This window comes from Myotis daubentonii, chromosome 10 (genome assembly GCF_963259705.1).
Source record: "Myotis daubentonii chromosome 10, mMyoDau2.1, whole genome shotgun sequence".
Lineage (NCBI taxonomy): Eukaryota > Metazoa > Chordata > Mammalia > Chiroptera > Vespertilionidae > Myotis > Myotis daubentonii.
The window spans coordinates 40,670,320-40,696,891 of NC_081849.1; the positions used below are offsets into that span (position 1 = coordinate 40,670,320).

The 26,572-nt window shown below is 36.8% G+C and overlaps 1 protein-coding gene across 7 annotated transcripts in view; it reads right to left on the reverse strand.

The window, feature by feature from the left end:
* The window catches only part of PCLO (piccolo presynaptic cytomatrix protein), a 285,323-nt gene that overhangs the window by 140,403 nt on the left and 118,348 nt on the right, over positions 1 to 26,572 (reverse strand). For all 7 annotated transcript variants that reach the window (XR_009454731.1, XM_059712170.1, XM_059712171.1 and 4 more), the window contains exons 4-6: positions 24,895 to 25,761; positions 8,865 to 13,941; positions 6,486 to 8,500 (exon numbers count right to left, since the gene is read on the reverse strand). Coding sequence is in view for 6 of the 7 variants with exons in the window: in XM_059712170.1 (XP_059568153.1) it covers positions 6,486 to 8,500; positions 8,865 to 13,941; positions 24,895 to 25,761 (7,959 nt within the window). In the remaining variant the exon portion in view is untranslated. The remainder of the gene's footprint in view (positions 1 to 6,485; positions 8,501 to 8,864; positions 13,942 to 24,894; positions 25,762 to 26,572) is intronic.

Genomic DNA, 26,572 nt, shown 5'->3' on the forward strand with positions numbered 1-26,572 from the left:
AGTGTAATCAATCCCCATTAGCTTCAACTCTTCGATTTTTTTTTTTAAATATATTTTATTGATTTTTTACAGAGAGGAAGGGAGAGACATAGAGAGTTAGAAACATCGATGAGAGAGAAACATCGATCAGCCGCCTCCTGCACATCTCCTACTGGGGATATGCCCGCAACCCAGGTACATGCCCTTGACGGGAATCAAACCCGGGACCCTTCAGTCCGCAAGCCGACGCTCTATCCACTGAGCCAAACCGGTTTCGGCAACTCTTCGATTTTTACTGATATTTTTTTCCCTCAGGAGCATTATATATTGTTTTTCACAAAACTGTGTTTCTATTTGCCATCTCATAAATTTTTTTAAACCCCAAAATACTAATATAGCAGTTCTATAATCTAGCTTAATAATTCGTTATATAGTTTTCAACCACTGAGGTTAATATTTTAACAGTTTTAACTAATTCTTGAGATCAAAACAAAATAGATAAAAATCCTTGTTGTTGTGTATAGCTTCAGGCTACACGACCTCAGTTTATTTAGTCAGTTCATGTAAGAATCAGTTTAATTCACCACTCTTGTTCTATTGCTCTCCTAATTCAAACTCTGCACATAATTCAAGATAAAGAACATTACTATAAAAAATATAGTAATTGTTAAATAGTGGGACCTCACTTGATGCAAATGTTGTCTGGGGATAAAAAGAACATTGGCTTAGACTTCAGGTTCCTCATCTTTAAAATATGGAGTGAAAATAAACATAGAGACTACAAAACATAAGTGGTTTGGATCTCAAACAAGCAACCGCATATGAAAATATTTTATTAGTTATATGATGCTATAAAAGCAGTAAGTATTTTATGTACGTTTATTATATGTATGTATGTAAAAGGTGTCCCAAAATTCATGCAAGAAGTAATTTTGATAGAAAACACAGGTTTATAATTAAAAATTGAAATTTTTTATTGATTAATAAAGTATACAGTATAGGGTTATGTATGGAATAGCATGTCGGGTAAATGGCCCCCACGGCTTTGCTGGCACAGACACACTCTTTTGTTATTGCCCGAGCAGCCGCATTTCCGAAGAAGAATGGTCTGATGAGGCCTCCACCCAAAATCCGCACCAAACGGTGACACGTTGTGGGTGCATTTGTTTCTCAACAATCACTCGTGGATTTTCTGAACCCCAAATGCGACAATTTTGTCGATTAACCAAGCCATCGAGATGAAAATGAGCCTCATTGAAATTCAGCCACATTTATGCAAAACAGTCACAGGAAATTTCAACAAAAGAGTGTGTATGTGCCAGCAAAGCCGTGGAGGCCATTTAACCGATATGCTATTCCATACACAACCCTATACTGTATACTTTATGAATCAATAAAAACTTTACAATTTTTAATTATAAACCTGTGTTATCTATCAAAATTACTTCTTGTGTGAATTTTGGGACACCCTTTATATGTATAGATGTCTATTATAAATGTATATTTTGATGGTGAATACTATGATAGAAAAATGTCTAGCAACTATTAGACTATGCCACTATGTACCTTAAACCTCAAGCTTTCACAAATTTTTAGACCATAATCATTAGTCTTTCTGACATACGTAAATACCACCATTATAAAACAGGTGTTTTCATCATAATCAGTTTTAATAGAAGGATTTCTTACATTGATTTTCAAAGATAGTAATGAAAAATAATACCTAATAAAAATTTTTCTTCAAATCACACTTGGACATCATAGTAATTATTCTTAAACTGTACATTCTGACAGAAATAAAATTGACAGAAATAAAACTTCTCGATTTAGGTTATGGAAATTACTCTTAGAAACAGACATGAAATGGTTCCAAAAATATTAAAAATAGCTATCAAAACAAGAATCAGTGAAGCAAAATATTCTTGTAAAAATCACCTCATGAATTCTAACTGCTTAGCAATAGAATTCTGGTTTAAACTCTAGAATAAAATATTTTTTAATAAGGAATTTGCCAATAACTAAAAAAGCACTAAACTTGTACATTAAGTCTAAGGGACGGACAAATCAGCTTAACACTTAACAGTCTATGTATTTTTAAGACCTTGTAAAGGTGATAACATTTGAAATGCAGCTCATTTTAGTAAAAAAAAAGTGGTGTGTGTCATAGACAAAATATGTGCTATTTATGAAATATATGCTTTTTAAAACAGAGAAATCATTCAAAAATATTATTTTTTTTAAGACAGAGAAATCTTGGAATGAATTAGATCCATTCAAGCTTCAAATTATCTAAATTCACACTGCTGTTTCTCCCAATGGATAACGTCACTTTCTCCTCTGATTTTGTTAAGAACATGCTATATTATTAACCTTCCTTCTCCGAGTCATTGATCTTCTGAGGTTAATGATATAATCAGTTTCATTGTGTAGAAGAAAGAGAAAGGGCATAAGAAACACATTTTGTGCTCTAGTTTATAAAAATTCTACAGATGTGATGCTAGAGCTAACCCACAGATACATACATAAATACTGGATTGAAATAAATTTGAGAAAATGAAGCGTCACTCATTTAGCAAATGGAAGAAAAACACAGAGGAGAAAGCAAAGGGAAACAACTGTAACAGAATTACACAAAAAGTGCAGTGCGAGGATGAATAGGATTTTATTTGCTTTGCTTTTATTTTTTTATTATATGTGGGAGTGAGAAGCAGTTTGATGGGTAAAGAGGTCCATTCACTCACTAATTCATCACATTAATTTATTGTTATGGAGAACCTAGCTATGAATCAAGCATCTTCCTAGGCACAGGGGATATAACAGAGAACATAAAAACCAAAAACCCTTGCCCTAACCGGTTTGGCTCAGTGGATAGAACGTCAGCCTGCGGACTGAAGGGTCCAGAGTTTGATTCTGGTCAAGGGCATGTACCTAGGTTGCGGGTACATCCCTAGTAGGTGATGTGCAGGAGGCAGCTGATGGATGTTTCTCTCTCATTGATGTTTCTAACTCTCTATTCCTCTCTCTTCCTCTCTGTAAAAAATCAATAAAATATATTTTAAAAAAACTCTCACCCATAAATTCTAGTGGGAAAAGAAAGACAAATTTGCAAAGGAACAAACAATATTTTTGACGATGATATGTCATAATGCAGGCAAATCAAGAAGTGCATAATGACAGACTGTTAAAAAGGATGGTGGTTTTCAACTGGAGAGTTAAGGAAGGCCTCATGATGCAAAAGAGTAAATTAAAAATGGTTATAGAGAATAGGAATCTGAAATTTCTGGAGAAGCAGCATTATATACCCACCGAATATGAAAGGCACACAGTTAGTAGGAGATTTGAGAGTTATTTCTACCGATCCTTAAAGTAAAGCTCTTTAGTGAGAGTTGACAAATTTCTGTTGAGGACATACAAATATGGCCACATGCCAATCAGAGGAAAGGGAACCAAATTTATTGGATACAATTGCCAGACTTAGTAGATGGAGGGTTATGTTACTTCATTTAATCATTATAGATAGGTATTTGATCACTCTACACTAGTTTCCACCCCTTTTTAACTCTTTGGCTTCCATAAAACATTTCATTTGAAAAAAAGAGTTCTACTGTTAAAAGTTTACATACTACCTTTCATTTGATACCATACTGATTCCTGTGATTTTTCTAAATCATAATGAAAACACATTACTATCAATCATAGCTAAGTAGCAAGTTTAACCATGGGAAGGAATAAATTCTGATTTTGGTTTAGCTGTACCTGTTGGGAATTTTCCCAGGGCGCAAATTATAGGACTTAAGAGAAAAGGTGGTATTTTTTTCCATCTTTACTCAGAGCTAAAAATTTTTATTTGTAAAAGGAAGGTTACAAGACCTGTTTGGTTACAAAAATGTTGTAAAAAAATAGAATTTGGCTATGGGGCTGTGATTTTAATACCAGGCTGAAGGGGTCTAGAAAAAGGATAGCACTCACCTCTTTCAGACATTGAGGAATTATTACATAATTCAATAAAATGGTCTGAGATAACGCTCCGCTCTAGTGATGCCCATTGTGTCTAATATTTTATAATTTTATGTTAATGCTAATTTTAATCAATCAAATGTATATGATATCTTGGTTTGCCAGAGCTCAAATGCCAGTGGAACACCAACTAGACAATATATGTTCCTGCCTTGGAACTTCTGTGTAAAGATGCGACCACAAGTCTATCATGATAAAACCATATTAGAGTTAAAAGTTTCTTATGCCACAGAGTTGAATGGGAATAGAATACAATTTAAACCTCTGATGTCCCAGGTTGCACAACACAAATGATTTTACCCACAATGAAAAAATAATAAAGCTTTCCAATAAAGCTGTGAAATCGTCACTAAGAAAAAAAAAATTGTGTAGGGAAAGAGGAGAAAAAAAAACCACACACACACCTGAAAAACAGTCAACATTTGCTTGTGAACAAACAAAACGCATAGTGCTTTCACGTGTGCTATGGCTTGAATTGTGCTTTCCTCCCTCCCACCCCCCAAAAATATATGTTGTAGCCCTAGTCCCTAATACCTCAGAATGTGAAACTACTTAGAAACAGAATTTGCTAAGGTAATCAATTTAAATCAAGATCATTAGTGTGGGACCTAGTCAGTAGGACTGTTGTCCTTATAAAGAGGGGAAATTTAACACAAAGAGTGACACACAGAGAGGGAATACAATGTGAAGAGATACAGGGAGACCATCACCTATGAGACAAGGAATGCTAGAAGCTAGCAGAAGCTAGGAGAGAGCCGTGTAACAGCCCCCAGAATGAATCAACCCAACCGACGCCTTGATTTTAGACATTTAGACTCTAGAACTGTGACAAACTTTTGTTGTTCAAGTCAGCAGCCCATGATACTTTGTTATGAGAGCCTTGGCAAACTAATACAATACATAGGCAAGAAGAACAAAATTATCTCAGCGGTAGGAGATTAGGCATGACCGACCACTGCCTCTCAGGTTCATCCTTTATTTTTAGTTTTCCAGAGTGTCTGGAAAAAGAGCAATGAATGAATGAGATAATGACTGAATACAAACAAGAATAAATTTTAAAATGAATAAGAGGAATTTAAACTGGAATTTTAGAAAGAGCAGAGGAAATGACAAGATAGAAAGACAGACACCAAGCACGATATTGAATTAGTAAAAAGAATATTAAAAACATCCAGTAAGTATCAGAAGAGACAAATATGGGTAAGACTATAAAGTGCAGAGTTTAATATTCTAATTCTGGCCAGGTTTTCACTTTATTAAGGAACTATGATAAAGTCAGTAGACTATTCTGGGCTTAGTTCCTCATGTCTTAGCTAAATTTAGTTCAACTGGTGTTCAGTATTTCAGATGTCTACATAAAAATAAAGTGGGAGTGACATTTTAAGCAAAGGAGATATCAGTTTAGATTATCAACAAGGCCAGTGCACTAAAGGCAACTTTTAAACTGAATTATCATATTTATCAATAACCTTTTAAAGAAATATATATTAGATTTTAAGTAGGATATGTCTGCTTTTATTGCTGATTATAAACGTTTCTTATTATTAGCTATTGAGATCTTCACAAATGCATCCCAAATATCTATATATGTTCTTTTCCCTTTGAAGCATACCTATATATTTCTAAATAATTAGTAATTATTAGTATCTATTATTCAAAGAAACATACATCTTTTTGCTTTTATAAGCACCAGGACTAAAGCTTACCTGAGATTATATTAAACTGGTTGCCAGAAACAAAGTAAGTGTGGATGAACTATGAACATTACATTACAATTTCATCAGCCTGCCCTAGAAATGTTCTCTTTTGAGCAGTAAATGTCCTAGTTATCAGTTTGGACACCTGTATCAATACTCTTTTCAGTTTTCCTTTTCCTACTTGCTCAACTCCAATCTGCTGAATCTTCGTCATCAGCCTGCACACCACTGTGTACTCTATTTTTAAAACAGTGGGGATCCTCTGCCATATTTTCCCCTATCTCATCGTACTGTCCATGGACTTTAGCTCCAGAACTTCTCTTTTTGGGTTGCTTTTATGAAAACATTCTGGCTTGAGGAAGAAGAGACTAACTAGATAATTTCCAAAGACGTTCCCATTAAAAATTCCAATATCCATGGGTCTAAATTTATGGCCATCCTTTGTCTTATCTGTTTATGTCATATGTTCAAACCGTGAATATTAATTATATTCACTGAAATCACAGTCTACAATGAATGCTTGGGAGATTTCAAGATGAGAACAAAACTTTCCATCTCATTGTCATAAAATAATAAACTTCTTTCTCATCTTGCCTCACAAAATAGTATATTTCTTTTTGTGGGAATGTATACATTCCTATTTTTTCCTCAAATCACTAATGAAATGATACTCACTGGAATTGTGGATTAGGTTCCCAAGGTACCAGGGGCTGTAGGGCTTCCTAAAGTCTGCAAACACATGGTTAGCATCAACTCATCCATTGTCTTCTAACTGAAAAGAATCACTCTTACCGTGTAGCCCTCGGTATACTGAAAAGGAGCCCTGGAACTTTCGTCTGCTGTTGGACTCAGAGGCTTGGGGTCAGACATGGACCGCTGCATCATCTTGGCTGTCTTAGGACTCGCTGGGGGAACTTTAGCCATGTCTGGATGCAGTACTTTCTGTGGGCTTATATCATCAGGGAGGGGTTTTTCATAAGGTACAAAGGCTGATTCTAAGGCTTTGCCTGGTGAAAGTGGTGAGATGGGTGAATAAAGGACTTTTGGAGATTTGGGTGGGGAAGGAGCCAGCTGTAGTGTGGAATCTGGCCGAAGGTGAGATGAGTAACCAATCTCTAAAGGTGTTGGGCGTTTCTTGTCTTTGGGTGGAGATGTGGCACTCAAATATTGAGGACTCTGTGTTTCTGAATCTGCTTCTGTTTGACATCCTAAACTGCCCCCTTTGTAAGTCTTTTCAGGTGCTGAAATGTGTTTAATTATTTCTACCTTGGCATCCAAGTGCGCCCGTATCGAAGGTGTTCGTATGGTTCCCACTGGTTCCGTTTGCACAGATATCTCTGCCACTGTCTGAACGCCTATGCTGGAGACTTTGGAAAGGGGTTTGGTCTTCTCAGCCTCTGTGGTGCCATCACCATACTTTGCTACACGAGTTTTTCTCCTTGATCTAGTAGGCATGTCCCATTCATCCTGATCTTCATCATCAGTTTGGACACTTGTATCAACACTCTTTTTAGTTTTCCTTCTCCTACTTGCATAACTCCGATCTGCTGCATCTTCATCATCAGTTTGTACACCGCTGTCTACTATTTTTTTAAAACAGCGGGGGTCCTCTGCCATATTTTCCCCTATCTCATCATACTGTCCACGGACTTTAGCTCCAGAACTTCTCTTTTTGGGTTGTTTTTCATCTTTTACAACAACGTCTGTTAAAGGTATTTCTGAAACTGTACTCAGAATGCCGGGTGGGGCAATGTACTGAGTAACACCATCAGACTGAACTGTGTACCATCCTTGGCTTTGTGGGATTTCAATCGCCACAACGGCTGAGGCTGTGGTGGTTGCATCCTCAGCTGCCCAAAACTGACCGCCTTCTGGGGCAGCATACTGCCCTTCCAACATCCCCTGCTCTGTCGTGGTTTGTGGCGAGGCAGTTCCAGAGGGATCATAGTTGTACTGGTAGATCTGGCGAATCTTCTGCTCCTCTAGCTGCTGGTGAAGCTTTTGCTGCAGCTGCTGGATCTGCTCCAGCTGTAACTGCTGCTGAGCTAACGTCTCCTGCCTCATCATGAACTGGGCTTGACGCTCTTCTTCCTGCTGATAGAGAAGGTGCTGCTTCATGGACTGCAGTTCCTCCAGCTTTTTTTGAACCATCATCTTTTCCTGTTCTCGGAACCTTTGAATTTCCTGACGCTCCCACTCCAATTCCTCAGCAAAACGCTGTTGCTTAATTTTCTCCAGCTCCAAGAGCTCACGCTCTAAGTCTAGCTGCTGTTGTTGTTTATCTTCTTCGGGGACTGTTAAAAGAGCACTTTCATCTCCCGCCACTTCAGAAAACACTTCAGATGCTGTGGTTAACGTGGGACCTGAGTCTATTGTCTCAGTGGTGAGAGTTTCCATAGCAATAGTTTGCAGACTGGCATTGATATCAATACCAGTTACTACAATGTCTGTTTCAGATGCACCTGTTGTGAGGAAATATGATCTAGGCATTGGCTGGCTCTGGTGCAGGGTGGATAATGAAGTTACTCCATCAGTTGTGTGCACACCAGACAGATCCCTCATAGTAGTACTGAAAATGGAGCCAGGTTGTGTGGTGATAGCAAATGTGGAGGGAATTGGAGTTGCCTCTGAAGAATAGACAACATCATTGGTTGACCTCAAAACACTCCCCACACCATACTGAGATCCTGGAGGTGGAGTCATTCTCGCTGTGGAATACTGTGGGGTACTAATCCCAATTCCTGAAATGACTTGACGTGTTTCTGGATATGGACCTGCAGTCTTGCTTGAGTAATCCATTACCTCACCTGAAATACAGGGCAGAGTTATAGTCCAGTTCCAAGAATGAATGATGCTTTGGGGATTTGAAAGAGCTCTCAATCTTGATGAACATAATGAATGGAACCACATGCAAATTCACTGGTTAACCTAATTAGATGCCGAAGAAAAGCAATGTTGAACATGCAGGCACATGCAGGTGACTTTGGGCAGAATAAATTTTAAAAATGAAGAAATAAAAGCGCACATGTACTCCAAAATATGTTGCCAAAATATTCAAAGAAAGAGAAAAAGTAACAAAATGGAAAAAGGGGCCACATTTTCATCCTGAAATGAGATGAGGAACACCATAATGATATTTCAAGGAAAGGTCTGCAGCGACCTCATACTGACCTGTAGAACTTCTCCCTGAAGTTAGATCTACTGCTGCATCAGTTTCTCCTGAATAACCAAAAGCATTCTTACTTTTATAGAAAAAATGTCCAGCTTCTGCTAAATTAGTGTCAGACATGGAAGGCTTCATTCCCCCAACCCCTCTGTAACCATATGGCCCTGATCGGTCATACTGATAGTGGTCATCCCTATAACCAAACCGATCCTCAGGAAGAGTAGTTGCAGGCTGCTGTGCTGTGCAGCTCCTTCCAAAAGGTAACCTGTAAACTACATCACAGCACACAGCTCTTCTCCCTGCAGTCAGATCAACAGGTTTTTCATCATCCTCTATTATTTTGGTCACCACACTTGAAGTAGATTCATCCATTGTTACAACAGTTCTATGCGACTTTGTTGTACTGAGATCCACTGCCTCTCCATCAGTGATGCCCTGGGATGTGGTGCTATCAGTCCATCCATTTGTGACACCAACAGGAGGCACAGTAATAGGCTTAGTAGTAGCCAGTGTCATTGCCTGTGCTGAAGTGCTTAAAGATAAGTTTATTGGTGCTTCCTGCTTAACTGTAGGGAAGGACTGGCCACTTGGTATCCTGTAAGGGGGCTCGGTATGCTTTGATGTAGTGAGCTGAAGTGGGGTTGCTGTCGCATGTTCTATACTCACTAGGCTTTCTGTGCCTGCAGTGTAACTTGCACTAGCTGTGCACATGACGGTGGTCACTGCCTCAGTGACCAGGGATATCGGAGTCACTACTGATGAAGTTGCACTGAGATTTATAATGGAGGGTTGGACAGCACTGATTTGTCTCCCATAGGCTTCTTTTGTTGTGGTCTGTCTTTTCACATCCATTGCAGAAGCAGAAAGATCCATACATTTTTCAGTCACTTTCACTTCTACTTTTGGTGCTGTACGCAAATCGATGGCATCACCGAGAAGTTGCAACTTTCCATTTTCTTTATGCTGATGCTTTTCTAAATGTAGGGTATCTAAAGCAAGAGGCTCCGGAGGAATTGGTACAGAGACGCTGCTGAGACCAACACTAGGGACTGTACTTCTGGTTGCTGAAATCTCAGCCTTAGAAACTTCAATTGTAGGAAACTGTGTAACTGAAATTGGGGCTGCTTGACATGAAGATAGTGTTGTGACAGGGATAGCAGAAAATGTCTCCAAAGCCCCTGAGATGTACAGGCTCCGTTCTGATGAATATGACATTTCTGCAGCTGTCACAGGAGGAACTACAGAAAATACAGGTTCAGTGGCAATTGTATGCTTGAGAGGTGATCCCAGGGGCCAACTGGTAATTGCTTGACTAGAAGAGTCTGTTGGGGTCCCAGGTTCAGATGGCAATGTGATAACCACGTAAGTTTCCATGAGGGAAAATCTTGGTGAGGACTTATTAGAGTGAGGAGAAAGTGGGGAAGTAGGGGAAGGCAATTTATAATCCGCTGTAGTGACTAAATTCAATGTCATATTTGAAGATAAACCTGTTGGTTTGGGGTGTGTATCTGTTGGTTTTTGTGTAGTTCCTGGATGCTGAGTAATGGGCGGTTTAGGGGCAATGGGAGGTTTGCTTGGCTCTGGTCTGTGGGTAAATACAAGCCTAGATGGAATGGAAGATGGCTTAGGAGGAACTGGAGGAGGTGCAGTGGTACAAATTTTTGTTATAGGTAATCCATTACTCCTTGGAACAGCTGTGGTCTCTATAGTAGTAACAGTGTCAACCAGAGATGCAGCTGTCATAGTTAGAGTCACTGGAACTGTAACTGTTAACTTTTTCTTAGGATGAATAGCAGGTTTAGGTGAGGTTGGTGGAGGAAGTGGTGGAGGAGGAGGAGGAGGAGGAGGAGGGGGAGGGGGAGGAGGTGGAGGTGGAGGTGGAGGAGGAGGTTGAGCTGATGTGTCCAAAGAAGAACTTCGTAGGAATGGGTGTGTTTTAGTTGGAAGAGAGGAAACAGAAGGACCGCCAGATGGTAACTGAGATGCAGGTTTTGCTTGACCAAAGATCTCTCCAGATACAAAGCATGCAGTTGAAACTTGCTCCTTCATTGGAAAGGCTATTCCAGAAGGTGGCTGATCAAACACGGTTTCAGATAAGCTAGTTTTAGCTAGTTCCGCCTCAGAATCCTTCCTTTTATCTCTGTAAGCTTCCAAAACTTCCAAAATAATTCCATTCCCAGTTTCCTTCTTGGCTTTCTTCACTGAGTCCTTTTCAGATACAGGTAAGTCAGTGGAAACAGTGTCAGCAATTAGCCCCTTGGGTTTAGGTTCTTCAGATTCTAAGATAGAAGGTGTCATGTCAGATAAGGAAATTGCAATATGATCAGTACTACGTCTGCCATCTGGTATAGTAGTCTGATCTAAAGATATGCTTATTTCTTCTGGGTAGTCTATGATGCTGCCTTGAAAATATGTTGATGAAGAAATATCCCCAGGATCTTCTAATTTAGTTACTATGTCTACTGGCTCTGTATAAACTGTAGTTATGCTATCCAGAGTAGTAATGGGTGAGGAGCTATCTGTGGTACAAACCGAAGAAACAGATGATGTGAGGGAAGGTGTGTCAGAGGGTGGGACAGATGTAGCACTTTCTGAAGGCTCAGAGTAGGTCAAAATCAGTGATTCATGGGCAATTATCTCTTGAATTTCTCTTGTGTAATCAGTTATATATTCATCTTCAATTTCCTCTGTTGAAAAATGTTGGGTTATTTTGACATCTGGAATAGAGAGTGTTGCACTGCTGGTTGAATCTGTAAGAGATGCTCCTGAAAGAATACTTGATGTCAAAGATTCATCGGGCAACCTATCAAAGTCCATAGTGGACTCTGTCATGTCGTCCCTGATGGGGGGCTGGGTTGGACTGGATTCCGGTGTTAACTGCATCTGTTGCCTCTTCATGAGTTCTTCATAGGCAGCATCAGCATCTAGTAACTTTTTTTCTTCACTGGTAGAAGTTACCATACTATCCAGATCTACTATCTCGTGGCTTTCTGGGATGATATAAGAACTTGAAACAACATCTTCTTGAGGCACAACAGAATGTAAGCTTTCTAACTCATAAAACTCTTTCTGGAGGTCTGTAATTTTCTGCATAGGATCATCATAAATATGTTCTGGAAGTCTTGTTTTTTGCTCTCTCCCTCTCTGCTGCATAAATCCATTTTCATCTTCTTGCCTTGTTAGCAGACTGTCATCGACTGAACCATTGTATGTGTCCTCTACTAAAGACTCATAAATGTAATCCTCTATTAGCATCCCACCATACAAAGGCTCCTTTTCAAACATTTCCTCTCGTTCATTTGCAGCTGGAAAAGCTTTGTATTTTTGGGTTTTATGCATCATTTCTTCATACATCTCCTCAGCACTTTTTAATGCCTTTTGGCCACCTTCTTTCTGCATAACAGAATGCTCATCTGTTGGTGAGTATAGAGACACAGCTGTGGGCAATTTATAAACTTTTTGCACTTCAATTATTTTTTCTGGGCTTATTTCAAAACCCTCTGGATCTGACTCTATGCTAGGTGAGTATTCAGAACAAGAAGATCGATGGAGCTCCTCCATTTCTGCAGCCTGACGTAATTCTTCTGTTGGAGATGCATCTTCAATAGGAGAGAGATTACTGGGTGGTGTCTTTGGTCTTTCCCTCCTTCTCTGAGCTCGAAGTTCATCTTTGTCTTTCTTTGATTTTTTACTAGAACTTTTTCTTTGTTGCTGTTCTAATTCCCGCTGCTTTTCTTGCTCCTTCAATAATTCTTCTTCCTCTCTCAATTCTTCTTCCTCTGAAGAATCTTCAATAGTCGGTAAAAGAGGACCATGTGACCTGTGCCTAGCTTTGCGTTGCTGCTTGCTCTCCCCTTTTTTGTGACTTGGGCTACTGTCACTGTCCTCATCCAGCGATGACACTGATGTAGGGGATGTGCCAGGAGTGAAGCTAGAAGCATGAAGACTAGAAGATCCTTCCCCCCTTGACCTATCTTCTGGAGAGTCTGTCAGGCTTTCCATTTCTAATTCTGGCTCTTCATCAAAATACAAAGCTGTTTTTTTCTGTGATGACTCTGCAGAATACTTATCTGCTATTGTGCTATTGAGTTCAATTGTTTTAAATCGACGCAGCCCTCCTCCTCCAGAAACTACAAGTTCTTCACTCTCCTGACTTTTAGTTTCTCTGTATTTAATGTCAGGACTTTCGTCAAACGTCTCATCATCTTCATCATGCCATGAATGGCGCCTCCCTGCATCTTCCTCAAAGCTTGTGCTACTTTTTCGAGTCAGTCGCTTGTGTTTCCCTGCTGTTGCTTTCCCTTTTCCTTTTGTTTCTTCCTTCTTCTGGCTCTCAATAATACCACTGATCTGTTTGAGTTGGTTCCTAATGAACTCATCGTCCTCAGAACCTGAAGCGTCTTCATCAGCACTCATTTCTCTGATTTGCTTTCTAATAAAGTCCTCCTCTTCACCTGATCCTTGGCTATCTTCCTGTTTATACTCATCACTGCTTGATGAACCGACACTAGTTCTCCGCTTTCTTTGTGGAACAGGCGAGCTTTCACTTTCACTACTGTCTTCAACTGAATCATAAGGCTGTCTTCTTGTAGCTATGTCATCAACAAAGTCAGACTTTTCTTTGTGGTCCTTTCTGGGAGGAGTGTCTTGTTGGCCATCTTTTGTAAAAGTATCTTTTGCTTCTCGACTCTCTTTGAGCTTCTCTTCTGAAACTGTAGTTTCCAGTGTTTGAGCTAAGCTCTGAGTTTTCTGCTCCTCCTTAGGCTGCTCAGGAGAAACCTCTTGGGGTCGTGTTTTCTCTTCTGACTTTTCTTCAGTAAGTGTACTTGCCTGGGCTTCCAAAATGGAGAGGACTGTACTTTCTAACTTGGCCAAGTCTGAGGGGCTGGGAGGGCTGCTTTCTTGCGAAAACGAGTCCTTTTTGAGTCCCCTGAGCAAATCCTTTTCATCACTTGGAATAAGACTTGGGATTTCACCAAGTGAACCTGATATGCCATCAGAAGAATATCCTGTGTCACTTAGACCTTGTGGGCTTTTCGGCTGTTGAGAACTTGACGTGTCTGATTTGTCATCTTCCTTTTCCTAGCAGGGAGGAAAAGATACAGGAAAACTTAACATGATTAAACTAATAAAATGGCCTCTCCATTACTCCCAAATAACTATTATGAACAGAGAAAAAAAGTATATGAAACTTTTTCAACTGTTTTAAATAAATCTTTGCATGAGGGAAAAAAGAAAATAGTTAATACATATTGATTAAGATTAGTTTTCATTTGATTAAATGTCAATTTGAAATGACACTTTTAGTCCATTAGTGCTCTATCCTTCTACATCTCAATATCATTTTCCTTCAAAAACATGATTTTCTTTCTCAGCATATTTACTTTGGGATATAATTCAAATTATTAAAGAAAAATTTTAATGATATATTTCCACTGACATAATTAATACTTTTGGATTATGAGGACAGGCAAAGAAAGGAAGAATCAGAAGACGGGCCTTTATGTGGCCATAAGACTTACGGGATGTTGGAAAATTGACTTAACAAAAGTAAGTATATATCATCTGATGCCATAATGATATTTGCCCCACCGACCACAAAGAAGTTGTTTTTTTTTTCTGAGAGATATTCAAACAAGGCTGTATTTTTAAAAAACGTAAAACACTGTATTTAATTGGTATCACAGTTAATATTACAATGCTATAAAATGTGACTGTTTAGAAATTGAAACTTTGAAAAAGTAATTGGTCTGGCTCATAGCTTCAGTAAAAGAGAAATAGCTATTATTTTTGTAGAGTTGTGAATCACATTTATCTTCAGTATCCCACCTCAAAGGTATTTATCAAATATCTCCTATAAATGTCTTCTGACTTTGAAAATACTTGTATTTTTACCTTTATGGTATTTCAAAGTCAGCTTCCTTCAACTAGCACAACAACTAACTGTATGAATGGACATATGGGCTTTTCAGGGAGCTGGGACACAGAGTAGACAAATCATAGGCTTGAACTACTTATTTTATTTGCTAAGACAAGGATAACAATTTGATTCAAGAATCAGAAGCCTTAAATAAAAAAAATGTTAAACATAAAGACTTTGTGCATAAAGTCTAAATGAATAAAAACAACAACAACAACACAACAAAAAAAACAACTATGAGCAAAATGAAACCCAGCTGATCCAGTTAGTTTCCATGTTCAGAGGAGAACATAAAAAACAAACAATCAATCAAACAACAACAACAACAAAAAAAACAGCCCTAGGAAAGGAAGGAGGAAGGTGAAGAGCTGCACAGGACATGCTCTATTTGACGCTGGCCTATGGAGTCACCCTGGATTCCACTAAGTCTGTATCTTGAACTAACCATCTCAATATTTTAGTGGGTGTGTAGTCATGGGCTCCTCCAACCTATCTACAGCCAAAATGAACAGGTGTCAGGTCAGGTAACAAACGATAAACATGTAAAAACATCTTTCTTCTTTCTGCCTTCCTTCCCTCCTGCCTTTCTTCCTTCTTTTTCTCTTTCTCCTTTTCTGACTGCTTCTCCTCATCCTCTTTTTATCTATAAAGTTCTCAAATATAAAAGTTGTTGGCTTGATATTAATTTTACATCCATTTTCATCTTACTACCTACCTTTATTCTGTATGGTTAGATATGTTATCTTGAACATATCATAGAGTAAAATACTTTTGCTGAATTTACAACATGACTCAATTAAAAAAGACAGTCTGACATATTTTTCACATCATTAGTCCAAAAAGCAATGCCGACTCTTTGATTGATCAATAATTAATTTATCTGGACCATTTCAGATGTCTGTGCAGAGAAGGGTTACTTATCTGCAGTTATGAGACTATACTAGTGGGGCTAATGAGTCCCCAACCAACTGTGGCTCCTTTCTCTTCAGAGCTACACATAGAAGAGGTAAGCATTACAAAACAGTCTTCTAATAAAAGCTTTCTGGATGGTCACAGTGGAGGGACATTTCTATATCCTTGCATTCCACAGAAAGCAAGAGCATATTTTTTTGAGTCCAATATACTTTCTATGTCTTTCCTTGTCTTCTTTCCCAAGTTTCACTAAATCACTGTGAACACCATAAGCACATGGGTGGAGTATCTAAGTTCCTTTTCAATAAAAGAGCAAGAAAATGATCTTTCATAATTAAAGTTTGATGGTGTAATTTATATTCTTTATTTTGTGTCTGCATATATCATAAAACATAACAATGTAAGGAAGTTATACATATATAAGAAGTGTTACTATTGTTATATATATAACAATTCATTGAGTATAATAAAATATAAATTATAATTTTATACAATAGGTTCTGAATATTCTAGTGACATTTTACAAAAATAAGATTAGGACCAGAAATATATAATGTGTCAAAGGAAATGAAGATACATTATACAGAAGACTAACACACATAAATAACAAAATACCTGCCTTACAATACCCTTTATGTAGCCTTTCACCTTGTGCTCATCCTTTCCTTCTTTCTTTAGTAAATATGTTCTACCTCCTTCCCCCTCTGCCTTCTCACAGGATCCGTTCATAATTTACCTATAATGATGTTGTAATTATTTCCCCCCACTAAGGACTCCTCTTCTCTATATTATAAGGTGGCAAAATGTGGGAAGGTTTTGCACTACAGATTTGTGGGTCTAGATACAATGTTTAGAGTGGTTAATAAGGAAATCAAGTTAGGTGACCAAGAGACATTTGGCTACACTGTTCAGAAGGAACATTTGGTCATGTACTTACTGTACCATAATATATTGAAAAAAATCATAAAGTCAATTTTTATCATACAAAGTAGCATAGGTGTAATGTCTCTTGACACAGGTGAGTGGCCTGCTTCTTCATTTTGCTGTTAGCTTATTAATCATCAGAGCATACATAAATCAGGCCCTTTGCCTCTTTGATTTAAGGCAGCTATACATTCATCTTTAATCCTGCTGCTAAAATGGAAACAAAATGCTTTCCTTCATATACCAAGATCAGCACAATGAGGTACTCATCTGTCCGCCCCATTTGGCTATCCGCTCTCCTTCATGAGATACCTGGTGTGAGGACTAGTACAATTTGTATCCATGTGGCTAACCAGTCTATACAGATTTAACAGAGCAAAACCTTGCTTCATAATTTATGTTTCCTAACAAGGTAATAATTTGATCAAAAATGAAAGAGTAGATGGAACTGAGAAGAATGTAAAACACAGTGTTTAAGTTGGGTCTGATTTTTCTCTAATTATTCAAGCTTCAAATGGATGTCTGAAGTACTGTAACTTGAGAAACACGATCAAAGGATGTATGTGAGGAAGGAATAATTGGGATCATTTTCTCCCAAATGTCTCTAGAACTAAAAGATTGAGTTTTATCTTAGTTGCTTAAAAAATGCATGGCTGTGCCTGGCCAGCGTGGCTCAGTGGTCAAATTTTGGCCTATGAACCTAGGACATCACAGTTCAATTCCCGGTCAGGGCACATGCCCAATGTGGGGTGTGCAGGAGTCAGCTGATCAATGATTCTCTCTCATCATTGATGTTTCTATCTCTCTCCCTCTCCCTTCCTCTCTGAAATCAATAAAAATATATTTTTAAAAATGTGTGGCTGCAAATTTACTTTTGAGAAGAATATTAAACCACTTAATAACTTTTTAAGGTTTAATGAAGTGAATATATTCAAAGGGTTCCTTCTAAATTACATACATATATAACACATATACATATGTGTATAAATATCTTTGAATTTCCTTACACTTATTATTTTTTTCATTTGAATCGATAATCAGATGCTGAAATTATCCATTTCATTTCTTACAAAATACATCTGGAATGACCTGAAATTATTACATAAGAATAAAAGTCCAAGTATCTACCCTGTGCATGAGAATTTTGTTTGTCATCTTAGATCGAGGCAGTGAGTGGGAACAGCCATAATTTAAGCTTACTTTTTTAATAGAAATGTTATTTTTCGGCTTCCCTGAAGGATACATTTTCCCTGTATTTTTCTAAGTACATTTTCCATTAGACTATATTATACTGACTTTTATTTTGTATTATGTATTGTGCTTTTTCCATGTATAGTAATATGGCTATTAAGCCTTCCTAGTCTGTGTATATGAAATAATAACTTAAAATTTTCAGTGGTTAAAATTAATATTTTTACTTGCCAATAGAAAGCAGAGAATAGAGAATTATTTTTCCTGCCAATATTCTACTGCTGAGAGGCAGTAAATTGAGACCCATTTGACACTCTTTCCATAATGTCATATCTCAAGACATCTGTAGTAGTGAAGAGTATACCAAGACACATCTGCACTGCCACACTTAGTTCTGCCCTTTTCCCAAAGGAAACTTTTAGCCTTTCATGTTGAAAGTAAATAGAAGTTACCTGAATAGTACTGGTGTTAAGAACTAAGTTTCTGGTTAAATATAATATTGTACAAAGAAAGGATGCAATATTAAGTTTTTGGTTAATTTCCCGTAAGTCATTTTATTTTAACGGGCCAAAGTAAAATAACAAAAGAAAAATCTTTAATCATTTATAGAATGTTTTGGTCAAAATGGATTGCTAGTCTGATTAAGTCCATAAAATTTACTGAGCCTGGAGAGAAAAATCATAATCCCACCTACATGGGAATGCTTTTCACTACAGAAAACCTCTTAATTTTTAATCTTATCTGATTATGCTGCAATTACATACATTGCCTATATAGAACTTGAATGCTACCCCCTGGATCATTGTAACCAGAAATTAAAGTTTATGCTAAAGAATGTTCAAATTTTGGGTTTTATCAAGAAAGCTACAGTGTTTCAATGTATCAAATGCAGATAAGCAGTATTCTGTTTAAGCATGTAAGTAAAAAGAGAGAATTCTGTAGTAACATGTAATTTTAAAATATTAAGCTAAAAAAGTAAAGAAGACTGCACCATTCTCAACAATAAAGATAAATTTTAAAAAGAATGTACCTTTCAAATTATTTATTACATTTCAGAATAAATTTTAATTCCACTTGACAAAACATTTTGAAAGACAGGAATGAATGGAAAGAAAATGATGTGGCAGCAAAGAAATGCAAACGATATACTATAACAATATGAATCACACAGAGACAAATCAATGAATAAATAAATAAACATATTAACAAAGTAAAAAATTACACGAAGTGTTTGGGATTATAGTGGGAGCTGCCAAGAGATATAAATAAGTATAATAATGAAAAGGCAGTATGTTAAACGTATCAAAAAAAGAAGCATTGTGTTTCTTACCCTTTGCAACAGCATGGAAGGACCTGGAGAATATTATGCAGTTTGAAATAAGTCAGTCAGGGAAAGACAAATATCAAATGATCCCACTTATACGTGAAATCTAATGACCATAATAAACCGATGGACAAAACAGGCCCAGAGGCATGGATGCATGGAGCAGACTGACAGATCTCAGGGGCGTGGGGGACAGAAGGAGAGTAACCAAAGACTTTATATGATCAGGGCTGTCTCACCCAGTCTCAACCGGGCTGGCCGGCCGGGGGAGGGATGGCAGAGGTTGGCTGGCCATGGGAGGTTGGCTGTGGGAGCGCACTGACCACCAGGGGGCAGCTCTTGCATTGAGCATCTCCCCCCTGGTGGTCAGTACGCGTCATAGCTACCGGCCAGTCGTCTGATCGTCCGGTCATCTGATCATCTGGTCGTAACCGTCCCTTACGCTTCTATATATATATATAGATATGCATAGGGACACAGACAATAGTGGTGAAGACATGGATGGGGTAGGGGCTGGGAAAAGAGGGGCCAGGGAAGAGGGGAGAGGGAATTGGGGACATCTGTAATACTATCAACAATTTTAAAAAAAGAAAGAAGCATTGTGTATAGTGTTTGAGAAGCTCAGCCTTTGTAATGAGAACTGGACTAGAATCTTAGCTTTGCTGTTTCCTAGAGCTTACCCCTCTTTAACACAGCTATGATATTTACCTTATCATTAATTATGTGGGTTAAATGATAGAGAATGGACTTAACATAATACACAGAATATAGTAACAGGTAAATTAAGAGTATTATTTTTGTTTCCAACAAAAGCTAACTTAAAGCTGATCAATATGGGGAGTTCAGCAGCTAAAGTGAGTGCCCTTAGGGAGAGGAGCGGCCTAGAGGCCCAGGTGGGACTTTTCTAATAGGGCTGACGGGAGGGTGCACTATCAGGGCACAGAGAAGGACTACGTACAGGTTCAGGAGGGAGAGCACACAAGTTACATCCAGGAGTTACACAAAGGCCTAGTGACTGGTTTTCTGTTTCTTACTTGTGGGCAATATTAGGTTGTTTGAAGTTATATTGCAGCCATACTTCCGAGTGCTGAAAAAGCCAAGCTCAACTGTTGTCTGTAGCCTTGACCCTGGGATACAGAAACCTGGGCAAGTATACCAAATTATCTAATGGACTATAAGAAGGAAACATTAAGGTTTTTATTGTATTTTCAATCTAAAGTTATATTTTGCTAACTTTAATCAAAAGACTGACACCACTCTTTATTTGTTTCTCATGTTAGTTGGTCACATGGTCTGTGAGAATCCTGGGAGAAAACTGGAAGTTATACTATAAGGAAAAGATATAGTGAGGCAGTCATTTCATTTGCTCACCTTTATATAACAGCTTATTTTTTGTTGTTGTTGTTAGGCAGGTTTGTGGCTTGTATTACCCAGTTTCAACTAAACCACCTTTTCTATAATAGTTAAGTGGTAAACAAAATATTCTTTAAAAATATTTTCACAAAAAAAGCATGTGTTAAGGATAATACTAATAATGTAAGAAACATAAAGCACAGTAATAAAGAAGCTTACACTCCATATTGTTATAAGCTTTTCATCAGTAACTTTACAAGGTAAAAGCAATGATTACCAAGTTGAATCAGTTCTGACACAAGTTGGCCAAAAATGTTTGATGGTACCAGAAAACTATTCAGTAACTATATTTACATCTATTATTGCTAATAACACATTGCCAACACACACAATGTGTTTTGCATTATAGTAAGTAATATGACAGGATCAGAAACTCACATTATTTTCAGCAAATAAGTATTCTAGTACTTCATAAATTTGTAGTAAATTGAGTAATAAAGACATAATATTCATATGCATTTTCTTACTGAATAATGTAAGAAAAAAGGTCATATGTCATTTGGTGAAAATTGTTTTTTCTGCCATGTAAAAATAGCTAAAGTAATATGCAGAAACTAATATGGTGACAAATCAAACTGCATGTCTTCATTAGCAAATATTATTAGAAGAAACAAAAAAAATAACTGGAAGGTTTGGGGAAATCTTATTAGAGCAAAGTAAGTAACAAAAGGTTATATAATAATAGAAATATGTTCAGTTTATAATGTTCAATAATTGTTTCAATAAAATTCTTTAAAAAGTACTATTGTGAGACACAAAGAAATAATATACCAATGTAGATAGCCTCCATATTGAGGGATTTGTATAACAAAGGTATATATGTTTTTAAATAAAAAACTACATATTAGCCTGGCTGGTATGGCTCAGTGGTTGAGCATTGACCTCAGGAGGTCACTGATTGATTCCAGATCAGGGCTCAATCCCCAGTAGGGGGTGTGGTTTACAGGAGACAGCCAACTGATGTTAATGTTTCTCTCTTATCAATGTTTCTCTCTCTCTCTCTCTCTCTCTCTCTCTCTCTCTCTCTCTCTGTCTCCTTTCCTCTCTCTCTCAAAATCAATGAAAACATTAAAAAACAAAAAATAAAAAACCTACATATTAATTATTGAAGAATAGCTTTTCTGACTGAAATTATTTTTTTAAAGGGTAAGATTATAGAGATAGCAGTACATATAAAATTCATTTACTTCTACAAGTTACAAGTAAGCTAGAAATGCAGAGAGTGCCTTATGATTCTACAGATGTAGTACACATTGTATACTACTGAGACCTTTATATTTTGAAGTATATCTTTAATATTTTGTACTGATTTAGAGAATAACTATGTATTTTAGCCACAGAGGTTTACTGATTACCTCACATGAAATTAATTTGAAAAGTTGTAAATGTGAAGATTTAATTCCTTTTTAACAAAAGTAGAAGAATTGAAAATTTGCCCAACTTTTGGGTGATGACAAGTGGTTATCAGCAATATACTACTTATTAGGTATTTAGGAAGAAAGTAAACCTTGGTTACCAGCAATATGCTACCTTTTGGTTATCAGCAATATGCTTCCTTTAATTAGGAAAAAAATAAACAATAGCTGTCTCTTCAAAAAATTATATGTGAAAACACTCCTTTGAAGATATAGATTTTTGGAAATTATGTCATTATGCTATATGAAATGGCATGTCATTCTTAAAGGCTTTCAGATCTGCTCATTTAACAAACTTTGCAGAGAATATTTTTACTGTTTATAGATCTTTCAGATAAAGAACTCTGATGAGCTCCAAAGACATTTGTTAATAAAATATTTTAAAACACCTCATTATCTGATAATTGATATCAAGGAAGATTAACATTTATTTGTGGAATTTCTACAATTAAGGAAAAATTTTGTTTTCAATTTCAAACTTAGAAAACAGAAAGATTTGGCAAGTACAATCTTTGATCCATTTCTTCCAATTCTGGTATAAGCTTGTGAGCTATCTTTTTTGTTGTTGTTATAATAGCCATTAAAACTAAATATAAAAATAAGCTTAACTTAGAAGTTCAATTTCAAATAACTCTATCAAAATATTTCAGACCCAGATTTTCTAAAATATTGAAGCACAGTCAATCAATGCTCTCTATAAAACACTATCTTTAATCAAATTTTAATGTGGTCAAAAGTATTTACATTTAAATACATATAATAAAATAATTTTTGTTTATTTCACTGATTTTTATTTATTTATGTCAATATTTTATATAGTAAATAATATGTTAGTAACTTAGTATATACACTTAATTTAGAAATAAAATAAGTATATATATACAGATGTATATATTGAGGTTATAAAATAAAAGAAAAAGTCAGGAAAAAAATGATAGAAAGTGATAAAGGTGCAAAATAATATAAAAACTAGTGCATTAACAAAACATTAGGACACACTGTTCAGATTGTATTTAACAAGCAATAGAGAATCAGTAGATGTATGTGAGCAATAGAGTTAAACTGTCCAAACCTTGGAAAATCATAATTACCTGATGAGTACATACTGGAGAAGGGAGAAACAGAAGGCATAGTGGCCAGTAAGAGATTATTTAAATCACTGGTGAAAGGTCAGGAAGGCCATGCATAGGACAGTGTCCTTAGGAATAGGAGCTAATGAACTGGAGTGTGATAAGCAGGATGTGGAGAGCAAAGAGCATGCAAGAAGAAATCTCAGATCGCTCATCCTGGGAAATGAGAGACAGGGTGCATGGTGGTGCCTTTATCAGAAATAGAAAAGTCAGAAGCAGAAACTGCCTCTGTACAGACTTCCAGCTTGCAATCAGGCTTTGAAGTGGGACAATCTATTGGGTATTTGAAAATGCAGGTCTCACAATGAAAAGAGGGTCTAAGTACACAAGCGGATTTAGGAATTGTCCATGTGACTTCACTAGGAGAAAAGACAGAACTCGAAAGAAAACAAGAAACCTCATCATATGGAGATTGGGAAAGAGAAAGTAATAGTCACAATAAAAAGCTCAGGAGGGATGATTGGAAAGACAAAGAGAGAACATTAAGGGAAGAGCCAGGAAAGAAAAGGATAGTTTCACAAAGGGAGAAATGGTGAAAAGCATGAAGCTCTGCAAGTGGTTAGCTAGAGGCTATGGGTGGTGGTGGTGGTGGCTGATCAGGATATTAGAGTAAGGAATACATAAATAAGCATCTACTTTCTCTGACTCAAATAAACTCATTCATATAACAAAGGGAGATCAAAATTTATTTAATGAGATATACATCACATACCAAAGGTAGGTTAGTAACCATGTGTTAAAAAAATTTAAACAACAAAACAGAATAACTGAACCAGAGTCTGGATGGACTATAGGTTCTAATTAGATTTATCATATTAACTTTTAATACTAATAAATCATTTCATTTTCCTGCAAATCATTGCTAGCATCCAGAAGGTGGAGGGGCTGAGCAAAAAAGAAGGGGGTAAGAAAAACACAACAAAACAACTCATGGACAGGAATAACAGAGTGGTGATTACAGAGGGTAGGGGGAGGGGTCAGTGGGGGTAGAGATGGGTATATGGGAGATAAATGGTGATGGGGGAAAAAATAAAATAAAAATAAAATAAATTTATTCAACCAGATATAATGTAAGATTTCCTGTAATATGAAAAATCATAGTTCTTTTAAAATTGATATTATTGCTTTTGTAAATATTGGTTAAGATGGGGCACTCTTAAAAGTTTCTACTAAAGAAAAAGAAATATATATATATATATATATATATATATATAATTGCAGATTATGAGATTATGCTTGGATTATAAATAACCCTTCAATATTAAATACATTGAGCAAAACCACAAACAGAATACATTAATTAAAATCATACTGAATACTAAAATGAACTTTAAAAAAATGACATTTGTCTTAAATGTTTCCACTCTTTTTGCAATCATAATTATATAATTTTATGGTTGAACGAAACTTGAAAGGAACTTGTTGATTCTTAATTAACCAAGTGGATAAGGAAATAGAAACTTAAACACACACACATTTCATATTAAAGGAGGATACTGATTTTATGTTCATAGTGGAGAGAAAAAGGAATAACTTAAAATTGTAAGAAACGCTTCTTTATCACTCTATAGGATGTGGATAAATTATCTGATAGACATAAAAGCTAGAAAAATAAATTTTATATCTATGCTTTAAGCTGTCAAAAAAAGTTCTTCATTTTAGCCATCAACTGTTACACTTTTCTGAAAAAAAAAATTAATCAAAGGATTTTCCTTGTATAATTACCATTAAGCACTCTAGGTTCTTAGGTAAAAATCAGTAAATTATATACATAAGACTGTGCAAAGTTAAGAAAACATAACTTACCGTTTTTTCTTTCCCAGGTTCCACCTGATCAGGCTTCACTGCACATACTTCCTGTGGCTGATCTTTCATTTTTTGAGTGGCCCCATCATCTCCCTCAGGCAATGTCTGGAGCATCCCAGGCGGTACCCCCTCCATCTTCATCGGTGGTGGTTTCTTTTCTTGCACTGCCTGAGGAGCCACTCTGCTGTCTTCAGGCGTTTCTTCAGCAACTTGTACTTGAGTTTTAAGTAAAGTCTGTTTCTGTTCCTCCTCTAGAGCTGATGTTTTTGCTCCTGGAGGAAACTTTTTGTCGTCAGGGGTTGGCTTTTTGTCTTTAGGAGGTGGCTTTTTTTCTTCTGGAGGTGGCTTTCTGTCCTCAGTGGTTGGTTTTTTCTCTTCTGGAGGTGGCTGTTTTTCTTCAGTGGTTGGTTTTTCCTCTTTAGGAGGTGGTTTTTTTCCTTCAATGGTTGCCTTTTTTTCCTCAGGAGGTGGCTGTTTTTCTTCAGTGGTTGGTTTTTTATCTTCAGGGGTTGGCTTTTTATCTTCAGGGGTTGCCTTTTTTTCTTGAAGGGCTAAAACTTGGTCTTTTTCTTGTTTACGCTCTTCTTGTTTTTTATCTGCGGTTACCTTGGGAAGCATTTTTTCAAATAAAGGTGTTTCTTTTACTTTTTCTGGTATGATTTTTTCACCTTCTGTTTTTCCTTCTTGTTCCTTCTTTTTAACTTTTCCTTGACCAGGCATTGCAGTTTTCTGAGGTGATTGTTCTGTAGGGAAAGGCATAGGAGAGGCTTTTGGCCCTGATGGTGCAGGAGGCATTTTGCCCATGTCTCCAAGCTGCCCTGACATCGCTCTCTGGGTTTGGCAATTTAAACAAAGCCATTCTTGAATCTGCAAATAAAACAGCATTAAACAGATTAATTATATGATCATGTATTTGTTACACTGCATTTACCAAGGTTAAATCTGGCAATTTCTAGTTCTATTTTGTATATGGAGAATTGGATCACTATTTTCTAAATCAGTGAAACAGTGATTTTAAAGAAGACTGCAAAAAGACTATCTGAAATAAAAAAAATATGAGGGATCCTTAAAGATGACTAATTTACTCTCCTCACTATAAAAAAGAAAATAAATCTTTAACAATAAAGATGGACCCAGGAAAATACCCTCTCTTTTTCCTTTTTCTGTGTGTGAAAAATCTGCATTTGCTCCAAATAGAAATATTAAATTTCATAGTAATTTTCATTTAATCACCAATTAATCAAGATTTTTTTAAAAAATAAATTTAGCCTATAGTCACGTATCTCTTGACTTGGGTCAAAGGTAGCTCTATGTACCACAGTAGAACTTTACAAAGTACATGGAGATTTTTCAAGAATCACTTAGGCATAATTCTCTATGTGCTGTAGGATTAAAATAAAATTTCATTTTTAATAACATTCACACTTCTCATGCAGTTGAGCAAGACACATTCACAGGCTCCAATTGTTTGGTATCTTTACCCCCACAGTTTTTTGAATTGCTGATCAAAACAGTTCCTTATATCTCTGCTCCTCAGTGTAATTCATGGGCTACCTTTGCCAAACTATGGTAAGGACATGCAAATTCATGGGAACTACACCAAAACTGTTTTAGCAGGATCCTGGCGTAGAAGAAGGTGGATCTGCCCTTTTAATAAATTGTTGGTTAATTCTTTTGC